The sequence below is a fragment of the Nipponia nippon genome, unplaced genomic scaffold (genome assembly GCF_047370975.1).
Source record: "Nipponia nippon isolate SJK-2023a ecotype South Korea unplaced genomic scaffold, ASM4737097v1 scaffold_1, whole genome shotgun sequence".
Lineage (NCBI taxonomy): Eukaryota > Metazoa > Chordata > Aves > Pelecaniformes > Threskiornithidae > Nipponia > Nipponia nippon.
The window spans coordinates 105,144,823-105,159,214 of record NW_028262290.1 but is presented as its reverse complement, the minus strand read 5'-3'; the positions used below and the strand labels follow the sequence as shown (position 1 = coordinate 105,159,214).

The window sequence follows — 14,392 nt, the reverse complement described above, 5'->3', positions numbered from 1 at the left end:
TGTTGAGAGGGAAAAAAATCTTATGATTTGGTGGTACTGCCTTACTGTATGAGCATAAGGGGCCAGAGAATAATAGTAAATGACAGCAGAAAGTACTTTTTTCCCCTTACTTAAAATATTTGGTGCTATAATTTTAAGCAGCAGAAGCCTTTGTAGTTTCTCAGACAAAAGAAATCAGGGGTCTTCATAGTTTTAATAAGAAACTCTGCCTAGGTACCAGGATTTCAAAGCTATACACTTTTCCAAAACAAAACTAAACAGGAAGCGTCTATCCAAATGACCTTACAGGACTTGTGTAGATTTAAAGCACGAGGTCAGAGATGTGCAAAGCACCTACATTCAAGGTTTCCTCAGTGTATCAACAGCCAATTGTAGAAAATACGGCTCAAAACATAAGGTGTGCCTTACTGGGTCAGCCCAACGTCCATCTTACCCACCCAAGCGCTTTATCGCTGTGTCAAAGGGAGACACTATTCAAACAGAGCAAGCCAGCCCTGCCTCTTCTGTGTCCCGCTCCATCCATGCTCCTGCTGTACCAGGGATGCTGTAAGGTCCATCCCTGACCGATCCTCTTAGGATCTGTTAACGGACCTGTTTTCAACTAATTTTGTCAAACTCTGCTTTGAACATGCTGGTACTGTCTGCCCCATGACCTTCTGCAGCAGCAAGTTCCAGAAGGCCATACTCCCCCTTGTTTAAAGTACCTTCCTTTGTTCATTTTAAAGTAAACTCCCACCAGTTCTGACACTTGTTAGTTTCTGCACTATGGGACTGCATGACTAGTTCTGCCTCATTCAACCTACCCACCATCTTTATGTTTTTGTAAAACCTTGATCATATTCCCCCTAAACTTTTCGTTTTCCAAAATGAAAAGTCCCAGTCTTTTCAGTCTCTTCCCAAAATGCAGCTGTTCCATCCCCCTGACCATTTCGGTCATCCCTTGCTGGACATGCTCTCATTCTACCATATGCTTTTATACATGCTGCAACCTGATATATAATGTTTCAAAGTTTCAAGTTAACAACGGAAAATAAAAGAATGTATCAACTGTTCAACTCACACAGCCTAGCACTTGGGTCTCTAGATCTACATTTCCAGGTATAGCTGCTTCTAATTCCAGCTGCCAAAAAAAGCACATTGGTGATAAGCTGAAAGGGAAATTGCACTGGCTTCCACACACAAAGCTCTTCACCTTAGCTCTCTCAATTACAGCTCTAAACTAAGAAGTTAAAAGCCAGACAGACACAAGGCAGGGCAAGATGCGATAGACAAGCAGCAGCACAAACCTAGTCTGCCACAGGGTTCTGGAATGGGGTTCTGCAGCCTCAGTCACCCTACCAAGTGACTCGCCCGGAGGGAGCCAGACTGAACGTAACAGCAACTTTACTGCTTTCTAACAAGAGACAGGACCTATGCTTCATGTATTATTCTTTCATGCCGCATAGATTTACATTTGTCATTTGTAGACAGTTCACCTTGGAGGAGGTCCTTCATCTAGATCAGCAATTGCATGTGCTGTTCTCAAAGTTTTACATTCTTGAGACAAAGCGATATCAGTTTTCTTTGAAAGATGGTTTCCACAGGTAATATAAGAGAGTGAAGTATTTGGAAAAGACTAATCATCAGATAAATCTCTCTCCACACTTTAAAGAACATACAGCAACTTTTTCATATTTGCTGTTTTCCCAGACAGTTTCAAGCCCTTCCCTTATGATCTGGCTGAGATTTCAGTGCAGAAAAGAATAGGTCCAGGTCTGCCTAGAGGTGCGTGACATCCGCTGAAGAAAAACAGTGCCCAAGGGTGTCTGAGGGCATGCCCGCTAGCAGCCCCCACACTCCTTCCAGCAGGATGCAGGCAGAGCAGCACACCTGCTGAAGGAAGGCAAGAAGGCTGCCTTTCTCTGGCCAAATCCTCACTGCTCTCCTTCATCTAAATATCCCTAGGAATCAGTCACCTGTAGAGAGCAGTGGTTCATCCCCTCTCCTCCCAGTAAGAACAAACGGCCTGTGGTCACTCCTCACTCGTAATGTAAAACAGCAGCAGCTCTCACATTTTTCCATTTCATCAGTTCTTTGCATTTTTGTTTCAACACCTTCATTTCTCCACTGCACATGAATCTGTATTGGTGGAAAAGCAATTAGGAGACAGATGGAAAGTCCATTAAGACAATTGTTACTCCTGACACTGGAAAACTTGTCTTTTTCGTTCCATCTCATTGGCAAACCAACACTTTGTTCTGTGTGGGAAAATACTGTACAAAGGAAACGCCTGAAAGCAGCAAAGGACTATGTGCATCATGAAAGCTCAGTGTTTGTCAATGGCTTTTTTCTTTTTTTGTTAAATGAACTGGCCTTGACATCTCTGAGGCTACAACACTGCTTTTATTACACAAAGATTGGAACTCCCACATAGTCAAAGCTAGACATCTGAAGACCAGAACTCACATCTTTAAATAACTGGGGAAAAAAGGCTATTTCTGAATATACCTGGTTTATCTTCAGTTCACAGAAAAAAAAAAATGTTGAAGGGCATAACAGAAGTAAAAATTCAGAGACATCAGGTGTCTACCCTTGAAATGCTGACAGTTAATTTTTTTTTTTTTAAATCATCTTCACCTAAAATGTCTAATCAAATCTCTTCCCACTACAGACGAATTCTTGCAGGTACACAAAAACATCAAACAAAGTACATGCTTCTATGCATATCTCCTCCCTCTGTCTCGATAGTCCCTAATGAACCTGTTTAAAAAAGCGGCAAACGCACAAAGGACTGCAGCAATGTACAACCTAACCCTTCTATGACATGATGCAGTTAGTTACAAGGCCAAATACCAAAGAGCTACCAAGAGCTATGTGTTGTAGTAAACAATTTTCAGTGTGACAAGAACAAACCAGATATTTAAAAAAAAAAAAACAAAAACAAAAAAACGCAACGACAACAACCAAACAACACCCAAAAAAACAACCAGGCAAAATCTGCAAAGCAAGTGGAGAAAGGGAGAGGAGGAGCTAAAGAAGAGGTCAGACCCAGGCTAGAACAAGGACAGATGGTAGCAGCTGTGTGCCAGAACACTGACCAGGAAAAACAGCTGAGAGGGATGAAGATGCATGTCAGTAAATCAGTCACTGAGAAGTGGAAGAAATACTATTAATACTAATGCATTGAATAATTTTAGCAATTTCATATAGGCTAATTTTGCTACACAGCTTGAGCTTTCGCTCTTACCTTCACAATCCAGTTTGAGGCAGGTGTGCTACACTACTACATACTCAATTTGGCACTAAGTTCATGCAGGTACTCTGTTGTCAGCGCTGCTACCTTTCAAATATCTTTTTTCTCCCCCTATCCTCCAGAGAAAGTCAGCGTCCAGCCTAGAAATACAGAGAGGTAAGCAAATTGATGGTTGCACACTTCATATACATGTGCATTTAGCAGCTGCTGTACTAAGGAAGCATACACACTGAAAGTGCATATATCAGGGAAGTATCAGTCATCAGTCAGGATCTGCCTTCTATAACATCATTATGTTACATCTTCAAGAAGTAGAAAATAACATGCTTCCCAAGTCTGCAGGAAAGCCTCATTAAAGGTCATTCAGTAGGATAGAAAAACGGCAACCTCAGTTCAGTTTCCTCCTCTCCCCACACACATCCTTCTTTAACTACTTTATTTCAACCCAGGCTATCAGTGTGGCTCTTCAGACCTACCGACGCAGACAGTATTAATGACTGTGTGAAGTCTACCTGGCCATCGTACTTTGAAAGGCTAGAGTTACACTAAGCAGGGAACAGCGTGCAGAGCAGCATCTGTGGCCAGAACATCTTCACTCAACACCTATGCTCCCCACCCCAAAGTATGTACTTCAATTTATTCCCCTAGGCCAGAAGCAATGGTATTCCAAACATTCCTGGTTCAGTATGTAAACAGCTCTAGTTAAACGTGCAATCCCATACAGATTACCATCTGCACTAATGATAGAAAACATACAGAAAACAGCACTCTGTGTGCGTGTGTATGTATGACTGGAATGATGTCCTTAACTATTTCCTCATTTTATAAAGTTATCTTACTTCATATAGTTATGAGTGTTCCAATCAGTAATCTAAAACAATATCTTTTATATAACAACTTAAAATAGGCACATTTTCTGTACTTCATTAAACCTGAGGATACAAAATTTTTGGCTTATAAAATTTTGTGTTCAGTAATTTAAGAAGTGGGAGAGAACCCAATGTGGAACATAAAAATCTTCATTGTGCACTTTTGGGTAGAACTTAATTTCTTTCATAGCATCTAGTTTCACTTTTTTGTTGCTGTTTTACTGAGGCTTTGCCATTTTTTTCCATCAAGTTATAATCACCCATTTTCAGGAAACATAACCAAACTAATATTACAGACACTTTTACAAAAATTGTTTACAGGATAATGTAAGTGCCACTCCAAAAATCATAAATGTTTACTCAACAATTCTGCTCCAGGATGCAATTTCATTACTTTCATCGGACAGCAGACAACTTGTGGTTAGCCATTTATTTTGTGTTTTTCCTGGTGTTCCTGTGTGGTCTTGTCAGGTGAGTCTACAGGAACACAAGCTGATGAAAAACACTCTACTTGCAACTTTAGATTTTGCATACCTTCTATTTATTTTCCTCTGATATTACAAGATTAGTTGTACTGACCACGCTGAACACACACTCAAAGTGTTTCATCATGTGATAACAGTACACTAAATCAGAAAGGCTCAATCATATTCACTTATTCCTACTAACCACAGATGATGATGTACAGAGTCTGCGCTCACCTAAGCCCTACCAGGCAAATCAGAGGAAACTTTGAGAAAGCAAAGGCTAGTACTAGTTAGGTTTGTATTTTTACTGAAGAACATGAACCACACACACACACACAAAGAAAAAAAAAAAAAACAAAAAACAAAACCAAACAAACAAAAAAACCACCCAAGCAACAGTGTCAAAACTTCCTGTTAAAACTATCATTCATACTACAACACCACTTCCATGATGCACAACTATTTAAAAAATGCTAAGGAGGAATCAAGGTTAGCCTGATGGCAACAGATACATCACTCACTGCAGCAAACAGCAAAATAAGGCTCCTCTTCTGATCCTCACACTGCTTCCAGCTTTAACCATCCTTCCCACTCTGGTACCTGAATCAGTATTACGGAAAACAGGCTGCTCAGGCTCTGGCAGACATGCCTAGCACAAGATGCAGTCCCACTTTGTCATATAGGAAGAGAAAGCACTTGCCACATCAGATTCAAGCTTTGCCTTTTTTGAGATAAGAACTCACAGTAAATGTATTAAATTATATAATGTTCAGTTCACATATACATTCTGATGTTTGGCCCGCAGATCTGAAAACAAGAAAAACTCAACAGCAAAGCATACCATGTTATGGTAAAAGAATGCGTCTATAGCAAGCTAATCATCATAATTATACCTACTTCTGCTGAACCACAGATTTTTATACCTTAAAAAATTTGAATTAAGTTACCCTTACCTCCACCTTATTATTGTAACCATTTTCAAAGTCACTTCAGTTACAGCCTGGATATAGGATAACACCCTTGCCTGCCTGTCTGAATGGTCTCCACCTTTCCGATTAGCTATTCCCATTCAAACATTAACCTCTAGTAGGAATACCAGAAAAGAGCTATCTTGACAAATGACATCAATTCCAGTCACTGACTAGTGCAGGCTGCTACTAACTGGGGGCCCTGTGTGCTCCTGCTCATCCAGGAAAAGATTTGTTGCTACTGGCCTGAGGCTTGGAACTTCAATTCCTCTCCTCTGCCATGTGAATGAACCAGGATAATGTAAAATGGCTTAAGCACAAGGATCACATTCAGCTACAAGATCTAAAGCTCTTGTGGAAATGGAAATCAAACACAATAGACATTTATAGAGTTATTATACAGTGCCTGCTCTGTAGCTGATTAACTTGCTCACTCACCCAAGGACAAATAGTTAAACTATTACATTGAGAAAAACAATTACATAAAACGCAACTGTTATTTAACTCAAATGACCTGCTCCTTCCTTATAGCTCAAAATAACTATTCACTTTAAATTTCCAAATAACTATCCTAGTTATTTCCCTGTCTCTAAAATCAGGATCTCTTACCACAATGAGTAAAGAAAAACTCACTATAACATATGTTGAACTTGACTTTCACGATCCTTTTTAAATGCCCACAGAATCTACTTGAAACCCTAAACTCTTCCTTCTAATGACCAGGAAGCCCCACAAATCCTTACTCTTCTTATCAAATACTCTCCAATCTCATCAGTATTGCTTCATCAGGGTTCTTCAGTTTCTATTCTCTTGTCTGTTGCACCAAGGGTACTTTCATATTAGCACATTGGAAAAGTATTCTGTTCTCTCCCCCTTCTCTCAGAACAATGACAGTTTCCTTTAAAGCATTTGTAATTTTTACTCTATTGTAGCTTAAGATTTCTTTTCTTGCACTTGCAGAGGATTTAATTATCACAACAGTTACTGCTCCCTCTGCCCCACAGAAAAAAAGAAAACATTCGTAGAACAGATTCTTCAAATAAAGCAAATTTCTAGATCACAGCAATTTACAGAAGTAACAGTCCCATCGTACACTTGCCAACACCTGAAACAATTTCATGGGAATGTACAACAAAATACAAGGGAGACTAGAGAATGCCCATTTCAAAGGCTCATCCTGGTTCTGACATCCAGTTGTTCCAGTATGTTCTTCCTTATTACAGAGCGGATCATGTAGTATATCAATATTGCTACTGAAATCAAATAAAACTTCTGAAGTATCTCCACTGCCTGGACAGGTAGGTTTGCAGATCTGTTGACAAGGCAGATCTGCAGGCTGGTATTTTTATAAATGTTGTGAAATGAAAACACAAATAATGTTTCTTCAAGACTTGAGCCGTATCTCTGAATGTCTATTAAAGAAGAAGAGGTAACCTTTCAAAAGAAAGCTACCACGTCTCAGTCTAGCCAAAAGTATTAGTCTGTAGGTATTCATCACTCAACAGATTTCACTCAAAATGCCAGGACAGTCAGAAGTATTACTCTTTCAGGATCTTTGATCTGGCAAGGTAGGCTTCTTTAAAAGCAGCAAGCCATTTGACAAAACCAAGCAACTACAAGCAATCAGCGATACCACAGCATTGGCCAAATGCAACCTGCAAGCATACAGTTAGCTATTCAAGATTTGTATGTTGGCTTGTTAGTATTATGTGACTTTCTTCATATAATACAGTTCAGGGCACGAAAACCTGTAAAATTTCCAGTCTTTGCTGTTCAAACTGACACTGTATGTCAATATAGCCCTTTCCCTCTCCTTTACAGCAAATGTACAATTTCCAAACGAGAACCCACTTTTCCACAAACACATAAAACCTTATTGACCAAACCACAGTCAGAACATACACCGTTCTCCCGAGCAACAGCACACACAAGAGCAAGGGAACAAGAGAGAACTGCCTCTTGCTAACATTCTTCCAGCAAAAATTTATAATCCCTTAATTTTGTCATTCAAACAAACGTGATGCCTCCAGCCATAAAGAGCCTAGTACCTGTATGCTTGTTTTATTTGTTAATTTTCATTACACACAAGGCTTTAAGGCAATAAAATTGTTTATAGGCTGCAACCCTCAGCAGCAGAGAAACCACAAGGAATTCACAGATGTGATTACCTTCTTCCAAGTTAAAAGCATTACTTCAGAAACATCAGCATATAAAATGGGTTGAATTGCTGAGGAATGAACATACCTTGGTTTGTCCACCAGCCAACTCTCCAGACGAACTGCTGTCAGCCTGGTTTAAACAAAGGGTTGCTTTAATTAGTGAAATATTGCTAACTGACAGGGCAAATTCCAAAAATACTTCACTACAATTAGAAACTTCCCCCCCCCATTAAAACAATTTTGAAATAGCATTTAACCCCTGCACGGCCACATGGGTGTGCTCTAAGTATATCCATTTCTCCCCTGTACATCAAACAACAGTTAAGCAAGCAATAAAAATGTTTCCCAAAGCATCTGAAAAAGCTTCCCAATATTATTACCAGAGGATCAAGGCAACATTTCATTTCAGTCCTGTTTCAGATCCCACTGGGACTGAAGTTCTTCCAGTCCAGCTCCGCACTGAGTTTAATGGGGTGGGGTATGCATAAAGGAAAGCAAAACGCCAAACAACTGTTCGAGCCAGTTTTCAGCTCAGGTTAAGTTAGTTCACAGCTTATTACTATACTGACTGTAGTTGTCACCTTCCCCTAGCTGCGATTAATTTTTCATCTTTTCACTTTCTAGAAAACATTCAGTTATTCATTCACCACCTTAAGCAACCTAACAGGCCACAGTTCACCACGCGCCTATGAGACTCCAACCTGTCCCCACGCAGTCCCACATGCAGCCACCAGCACATTGTGTTTATGCAGATAGCAACTTGAACTGTGGAAATCAAAATTTACTGCTGACAGAACAGGTAGTAAGACATCAATACCAGTGCAGATCTCTTTAAACAAAGAAATATCATTTTGCAAGCAAAAAATGGGTGGAGCTTACTATTTTTTTCTTAGAACAAGTGATAAAATCCTTTCAAGTTAAGCCAAACCAAATCCTGGGATTTAGTAACCTGAACTACTGTACTCTATATGCTCAAGCACAACAAATGAATCTTTTCCATGCAAAGCGTGCACATATACACAAGGTATTAATTGTATAATACCTGTACAACAGGTATACAGATGCCCTTTTTGTTCCTACTACTTTCATGTGCTGCATGCAGACAGATGCCTTCAGACTAAATGAAACATCTTGTCATAATGACATTTTGCAGAAAATTTAAGATCTTTCTATTACTCTGCCTCTTTGGAGGATAGTTGTGTTTAACTGTCTCTCTGTGACTGAATGTGGTCACAGGAGCATCCTCCATGAAACGGAGAGGACTGCTTATAGACTTCTTGGTTTATGCGAGGTATTCCCCAAACATAAGGCTCCCTGAACTCAAATTAAGATTTGATTCATGCAACTCAGTGTTCCAGTGACAGCAGTCCCAGGCAGGAAGGGTGATCCTGCAAGGTCATCTAAATGAAAATTTCTAGCAGAGTCAGACTACCTGGAATTTAGGCTTACACTTACAGTTGTCCAACTCATGCCATTATTTATAGCAGCCATAATTTCCAAGCATTACAGCCAACATCAGCTTGTGTAGCTTATAACCTACAGCAGTGCTTACTTGCACCGTGACCTATGCAACATGTAATCATCCTCCAAGGAACTCCAAAGATCTTCATATAGGAAGTCCCGATATCTAACGCAGTTCTCAAAAAAAACATTTTTGCAGCTATTACAGTTAAATTTTCTTTCACTCACTCAACTTGCTTGAGTCATCAGCTTCTTTTGTTGAAGAGACATTTGTTAAGAAAGCAATTCAATTATTAGGAACCACTTAATGCTCCTGTAAAATGGTGGGATTTGTCGATTTTTTTTTTCTTCTTTAAAACACTACCATATCACCTATGAGGGTCAAATGCAAGACCTCTCAGACATAAAAAAACCCATGCTTGACTTGATTTACTCAAATTTGACCTCAAATACACAAACTCCTGCTAGCAGAGGCCCAGCCACCAGCAGGTGACAAAAAGTCACCTTGAATTTAGGAGGATTAAATCACCCCCAGTTTCTTTTAAAAAAGCCTCTGTGAGGAGGGCGAGAAGAGTCCTTGTACTCTTTCCTTAAGACCCCAAAGCAGCCAGAGTGAGCCACCAACTACAAAAGCAGAGAGATAGGGGAATAGTGTTGCATCTAATCAAAACTGAGGACAGACTGCAATTATTCATCCTGGAACGTGGCCAGACCCCTTGGTCAATCATATTTATGAACAAAATTCTGTGAGACCTTAAAATAATGAAGGAGAGAACTGCAACACTCCAAGCTAAAGCAAGCCCCTAAAATCTTTAAATGTAGATGTATAAGTAGCACTGGAAAAAATTCCACTAAATAAACATTATAAGCTTATGCCAGGACTCTGGCTGTTACATGCTGCTATTTTCAAGAACAAGAAATAAAATCTTCACTTGTGCCATGATATACCCTCACAGAGACGAAAAGTTCCAAACGACACATGCGCACACACAAACCTTTTCAAAGCATCTTCTGGGGTGGGGGAAGAGGTAGGAGATCAAATCTCTCTGTAACCTAACCAGTGCTACCTTACCTGCAGGATAAGCACCCAGCCAGGACTCTGAGACAATCCAGTGCGAAGAAAATCCTGATACTTTTGGAAAATTTTGTCTTAAAAGGGCAACTTGAGAGGAGGCAAGGCAATACGAGTTCAACAGAACACAAGTTTAACAATCTTTAAGAAGTGTGATTGAGAGAGCATAATATTTGATATCACCAAACCCTTGTCTACTTTCAGGTCACTTAAATATATATAATCGTTCCTACTCATTCCTAAAATGTCTGAAGTTGAAATAAACAAGAAAATCTGATAATTTTCATGAGAGTGTTTAAGAACTGCAGATTATCGATGAAGAAAAATTTCCTAAACTCACTAAGGTTTCTATGCAGTATCCATGTCCTACAGGCAACGACACCATTACATGCTGAGGCACAGGGGAGGCTGAGAGCACTAATGAGCAATTTTACTTCTGTCATCTGCAGAATGCATGGTGTTCTGGATGCAAACACAGATGGATTAGCACCCATTTCTTCAAGAATCATAGCTTAAATAAGAGTTGTGTAGCCCTGCTTCTCGTCTACATTTCTCTTGCATTCCCTCTATCTAGTCTGGAACTCCAACTCAACAGACAGAGAAATGTCTTCCTGCAGGCAAGAATGAACAATCTCTCCCCAATTACAGAGCCATGTGTGGGCTATGAGCAATTTTCCAAACATAAAAGGAAGGAGGGAATTTGCTATCCATATATTAACAAGCTAAAACAAGCCAACCTGCAGATGGAAAGGATCAAAGTGTCTGTTTGAGTCACCTCAAAATTAATCCCCTCCAGGAATGTTCACCACCTCCCCCCCCCCCCACACACACACACACTACGTCCCCCCAGTCCCTCCCAGAGCAAAAAGTCAAGCTCAAAGAATGCATCTAGCTCTTTTAGATTAATATGATACTCCCCAGAATACACACACCCTCCTTTTCTCTTTGAAAAATGATGTTGTTCTCCCTTCCCCCTCCATCCCCAGACATGCACATGCAGATAGCCGAGAGACAATTTTATCCCCATTGTCTATCAAACACGATACTATGCTTCATCAAAAAGATTCACTGCAGGTTCAGGATGAAAATGGCACCTGCATCACACAGAGATATGACTGTCCTTTCCAAATGCTAAAACAGCAAAAGTAATATTTATCATCTATATTACAGATTCTTTGAAGCAAATTTGCTTTATAAACAGGAAAAAGTGAATGTGAGAAGCTAGAGAAATTAGGAAAAGCAAGTATACGCATTATCACAGGTAGCTCTTCTAGTATTTCGATGATATTATTCACATTTGAGCTGCCACCGCTCAACTGTATTTTACACAATATAGTTAATGTCAAAAAGGCATCTGTGATGTCAAACTCTTCTACATCTTTCTCTTAGGCAAGCTGAAAACTATCATGATTTGGAGAGGGCCTGAAGACAGATTCTTGTTCTGCTATAAACTGTGGACAAAAAAAACCTGTATTCTTCCAAAAAAAAGCCTAAAGAAGCTCAGTGTTAGCATAAATGGCCCAGTGTTAGCATAAACGGCCCAGTTTCATTGCTACAGAAGCATCAAAATTCCTATTTTTCACAAAAAGTGTTAGAAACAGGAAACCTAGTAGCTGATGGGGTTGGTAAGAGCTACAAGAGTAATATTAATATAGCCAATTCTCACCACATCAGAGCACTGGCCAAATTAAGGAGGCAATGCAACTGGGAGTTTACAAGCAAATATATCCTGCTATCACCCACGTTACATCGACCAGTTCCACTATACTGAAGAGTGTATAGTTTGGAAATTGCCACGTACAGAATGATGTGAATCACTGACAAGCAACATCAGTTGCTCCAACAACTCATGAAACAACATGAGCTGTGCCAGGCAGCATTAATAGGAAGGAAGTGATGGACCAGAAAGAGGGGCTTTACTTTCAAATTCCACCTGCTAAATCCACCCTTGGGCTTTGAAGTTCTCTTATTTCATTACCGCTCACAAGTTTGCCACTGCCTCCTTTGCAGGGAGACTATACACAAAATTAGATAAAAAGGAGCTAACACAAACCATTTCAGCTACCATCCTGTCATTTGGATCCTGGAAATGTCAAAAGCTCCCTGCCTGACCACAGACCTCTAGGGAAACATGGACAAATGGTTTAGTTTTTCCATGCAGCTGTGCACCATCTCTAAAATGAAGATACCATTTTTTTTTTAAGATTGGGAAAACATGCAGCTAAGTAACTTTGAGAAGGAGCGTAAACTGTCTAGATACGACTAACATAATGTAACAGACAGAAAGGAAGGTTAATATATTTGTGCATTAACATAATTGAAATGTCAGCAGTAATTCAGCTTCACTACACTTAGAAAGCTAGTAATAAAGGAGGAGGTACTCAGAGGACTGGTTTCTAAAATATTACATTTTTTGGAAGCACTTCTGTGTAAATGAACACCTGAATTAATAGAAGAAAAGGTTTGTTTTATTTTCTTCAGCGAGCTAGTGTATTTCTCTTTCCCCTTTAGAAAGTTTCAGTCATTTGGTTAGGAAATAAATTTGTACACAACTATTCATGATTAATAAATAATCTTGTTGCTACAACATGGGTAACTAATAGAACATAGCACATCTTAAAAAAATTATTCCGCTACAAATAATGAAGAGAAATACAAAAGGCATCTTGAAGTACTTCACCACCTGGTACTGACCTTATAGCCAAATAATGTATTATTCTTCAGAGTACCTTGCTGAAGTCTGTATGTGTAAAGGTCATCTGTCATTGCCCCCCACAATTTATTCATTACAAATACATCACACTAAAAATTAAATCTTGATTCCTAGCAAGAGACAAATAACTGAAAGAGCCAAAACACAATCAAGAAACGCTCTTTTTACTCCTGAAGTATGGAACAGTCTAGGTTAAACAACACATAACTCAGGTCTGCCAATTCTTAATCTCCATCAACAAAAAGGCGTAACAGCATACATAGACTCTGTGGCCCCAAAGTGATCTCAGTCGTTGCATTTCCCAGGAACTCTATATTCAAAGACCTATGCAAGTTGAAAATATCACCCCAGAAATGCTCTTTCCTTTCTTCTCTAGGCCTTTTCATACCGCTTTTAAGCAGCAGTATTTTCATTTTTCCTCTGCTTTCCCACTGACCACCTGTGCTGGTTTTGGCTGGGATAGAGTTAATTTTCTTCATAGTAGCTAGTATGGGGCTATGTTTTGGATTTGTGCTGAGAACAGGGTTGGTAACACAGGGATACTTTTGTTATTGCTTAGCAGTGCTTACACAGAGTCAAGGCCTTTTCTGCTTCTTACAGCACCCCACCAGCGAGGAGGCTGGGGGTGCATAAGAAGCTGGGAGGGGACACAGCTGGGACAGCTGACCCCAACTGACCAAAGGGGTATCCCATACCATATGTCATCATGCTCAGCATGTAAAGCTGGGGGAAGAAGAAGGAGGAAGCGGGAAACATTCAGAGTGATGCCGTTTTGTCTTCCACAGTAACAGTTACACATGATGGAGCCCTGCTTTCCTGGAGATGGCTGAACACCTGCCTGCCAATGGGAAGTAGTGAATTAACTCGTTGTTTTATTTTGCTTGTGTGCACAGCTTTTGCTTGACCTATTAAACCGTCTTTATCTCAACCCATGAGTTTTCTCACTTTTACTCTTCTGATTATCTCCCCCATCCCATCAGGGAGGAGCAAGCGAGCAGCTGGGGTTAAACCATGACAGTCCTTTTTGGTGCTCAATGTGGGGCTTCAAGGGTTTGAGATAATGACAGGTTTGATTGGAATATGCTAGATCAAATTTATAGCTGTTATTGCTGTTTAGCTATTAATCAGCAGGCTTCTGTGCTTGCCATGGGGCTTGCTTGCCTTACTGTATATCAGCGTCTAGTGCTCATTAATGGCTTCTTTTTCTTTCATTGCTCGCTGTACTGCTTATCATCTTACTCTGCTGTGCCTGGGAACAGTTTGATAACAGCAACAGCCATGCGCCTGGGCTGGCAGATGGCCAGGGCATCGCTGCTGTTTCTGTGCTGCTGTACCGGACAGGTCGGAACTCCAGTGTGAACTTCAGTCAAAGGGACTGCGACCTGTGGATGACTCCACGTGGGAGCAGGACACTCCGAAGCATCTGTGGCCATGGATAAGCCCATGCCACA

The 14,392-nt window shown here is 40.2% G+C and overlaps 1 protein-coding gene across 9 annotated transcripts in view; it reads right to left on the bottom strand.

The window, feature by feature from the left end:
* Positions 1 to 14,392, bottom strand: part of TNS3 (tensin 3) — a 236,062-nt gene that overhangs the window by 177,251 nt on the left and 44,419 nt on the right. For 6 of the 9 annotated variants that reach the window (XM_087766109.1, XM_087766116.1, XM_087766131.1 and 3 more), the window contains exon 2: positions 7,781 to 7,825. The exons of the other annotated variants lie outside the window; for them this stretch is intronic. In XM_087766109.1, the coding sequence (XP_087622235.1) occupies positions 7,781 to 7,825 (45 nt within the window). The remainder of the gene's footprint in view (positions 1 to 7,780; positions 7,826 to 14,392) is intronic. 9 annotated transcript variants of the gene reach the window in all.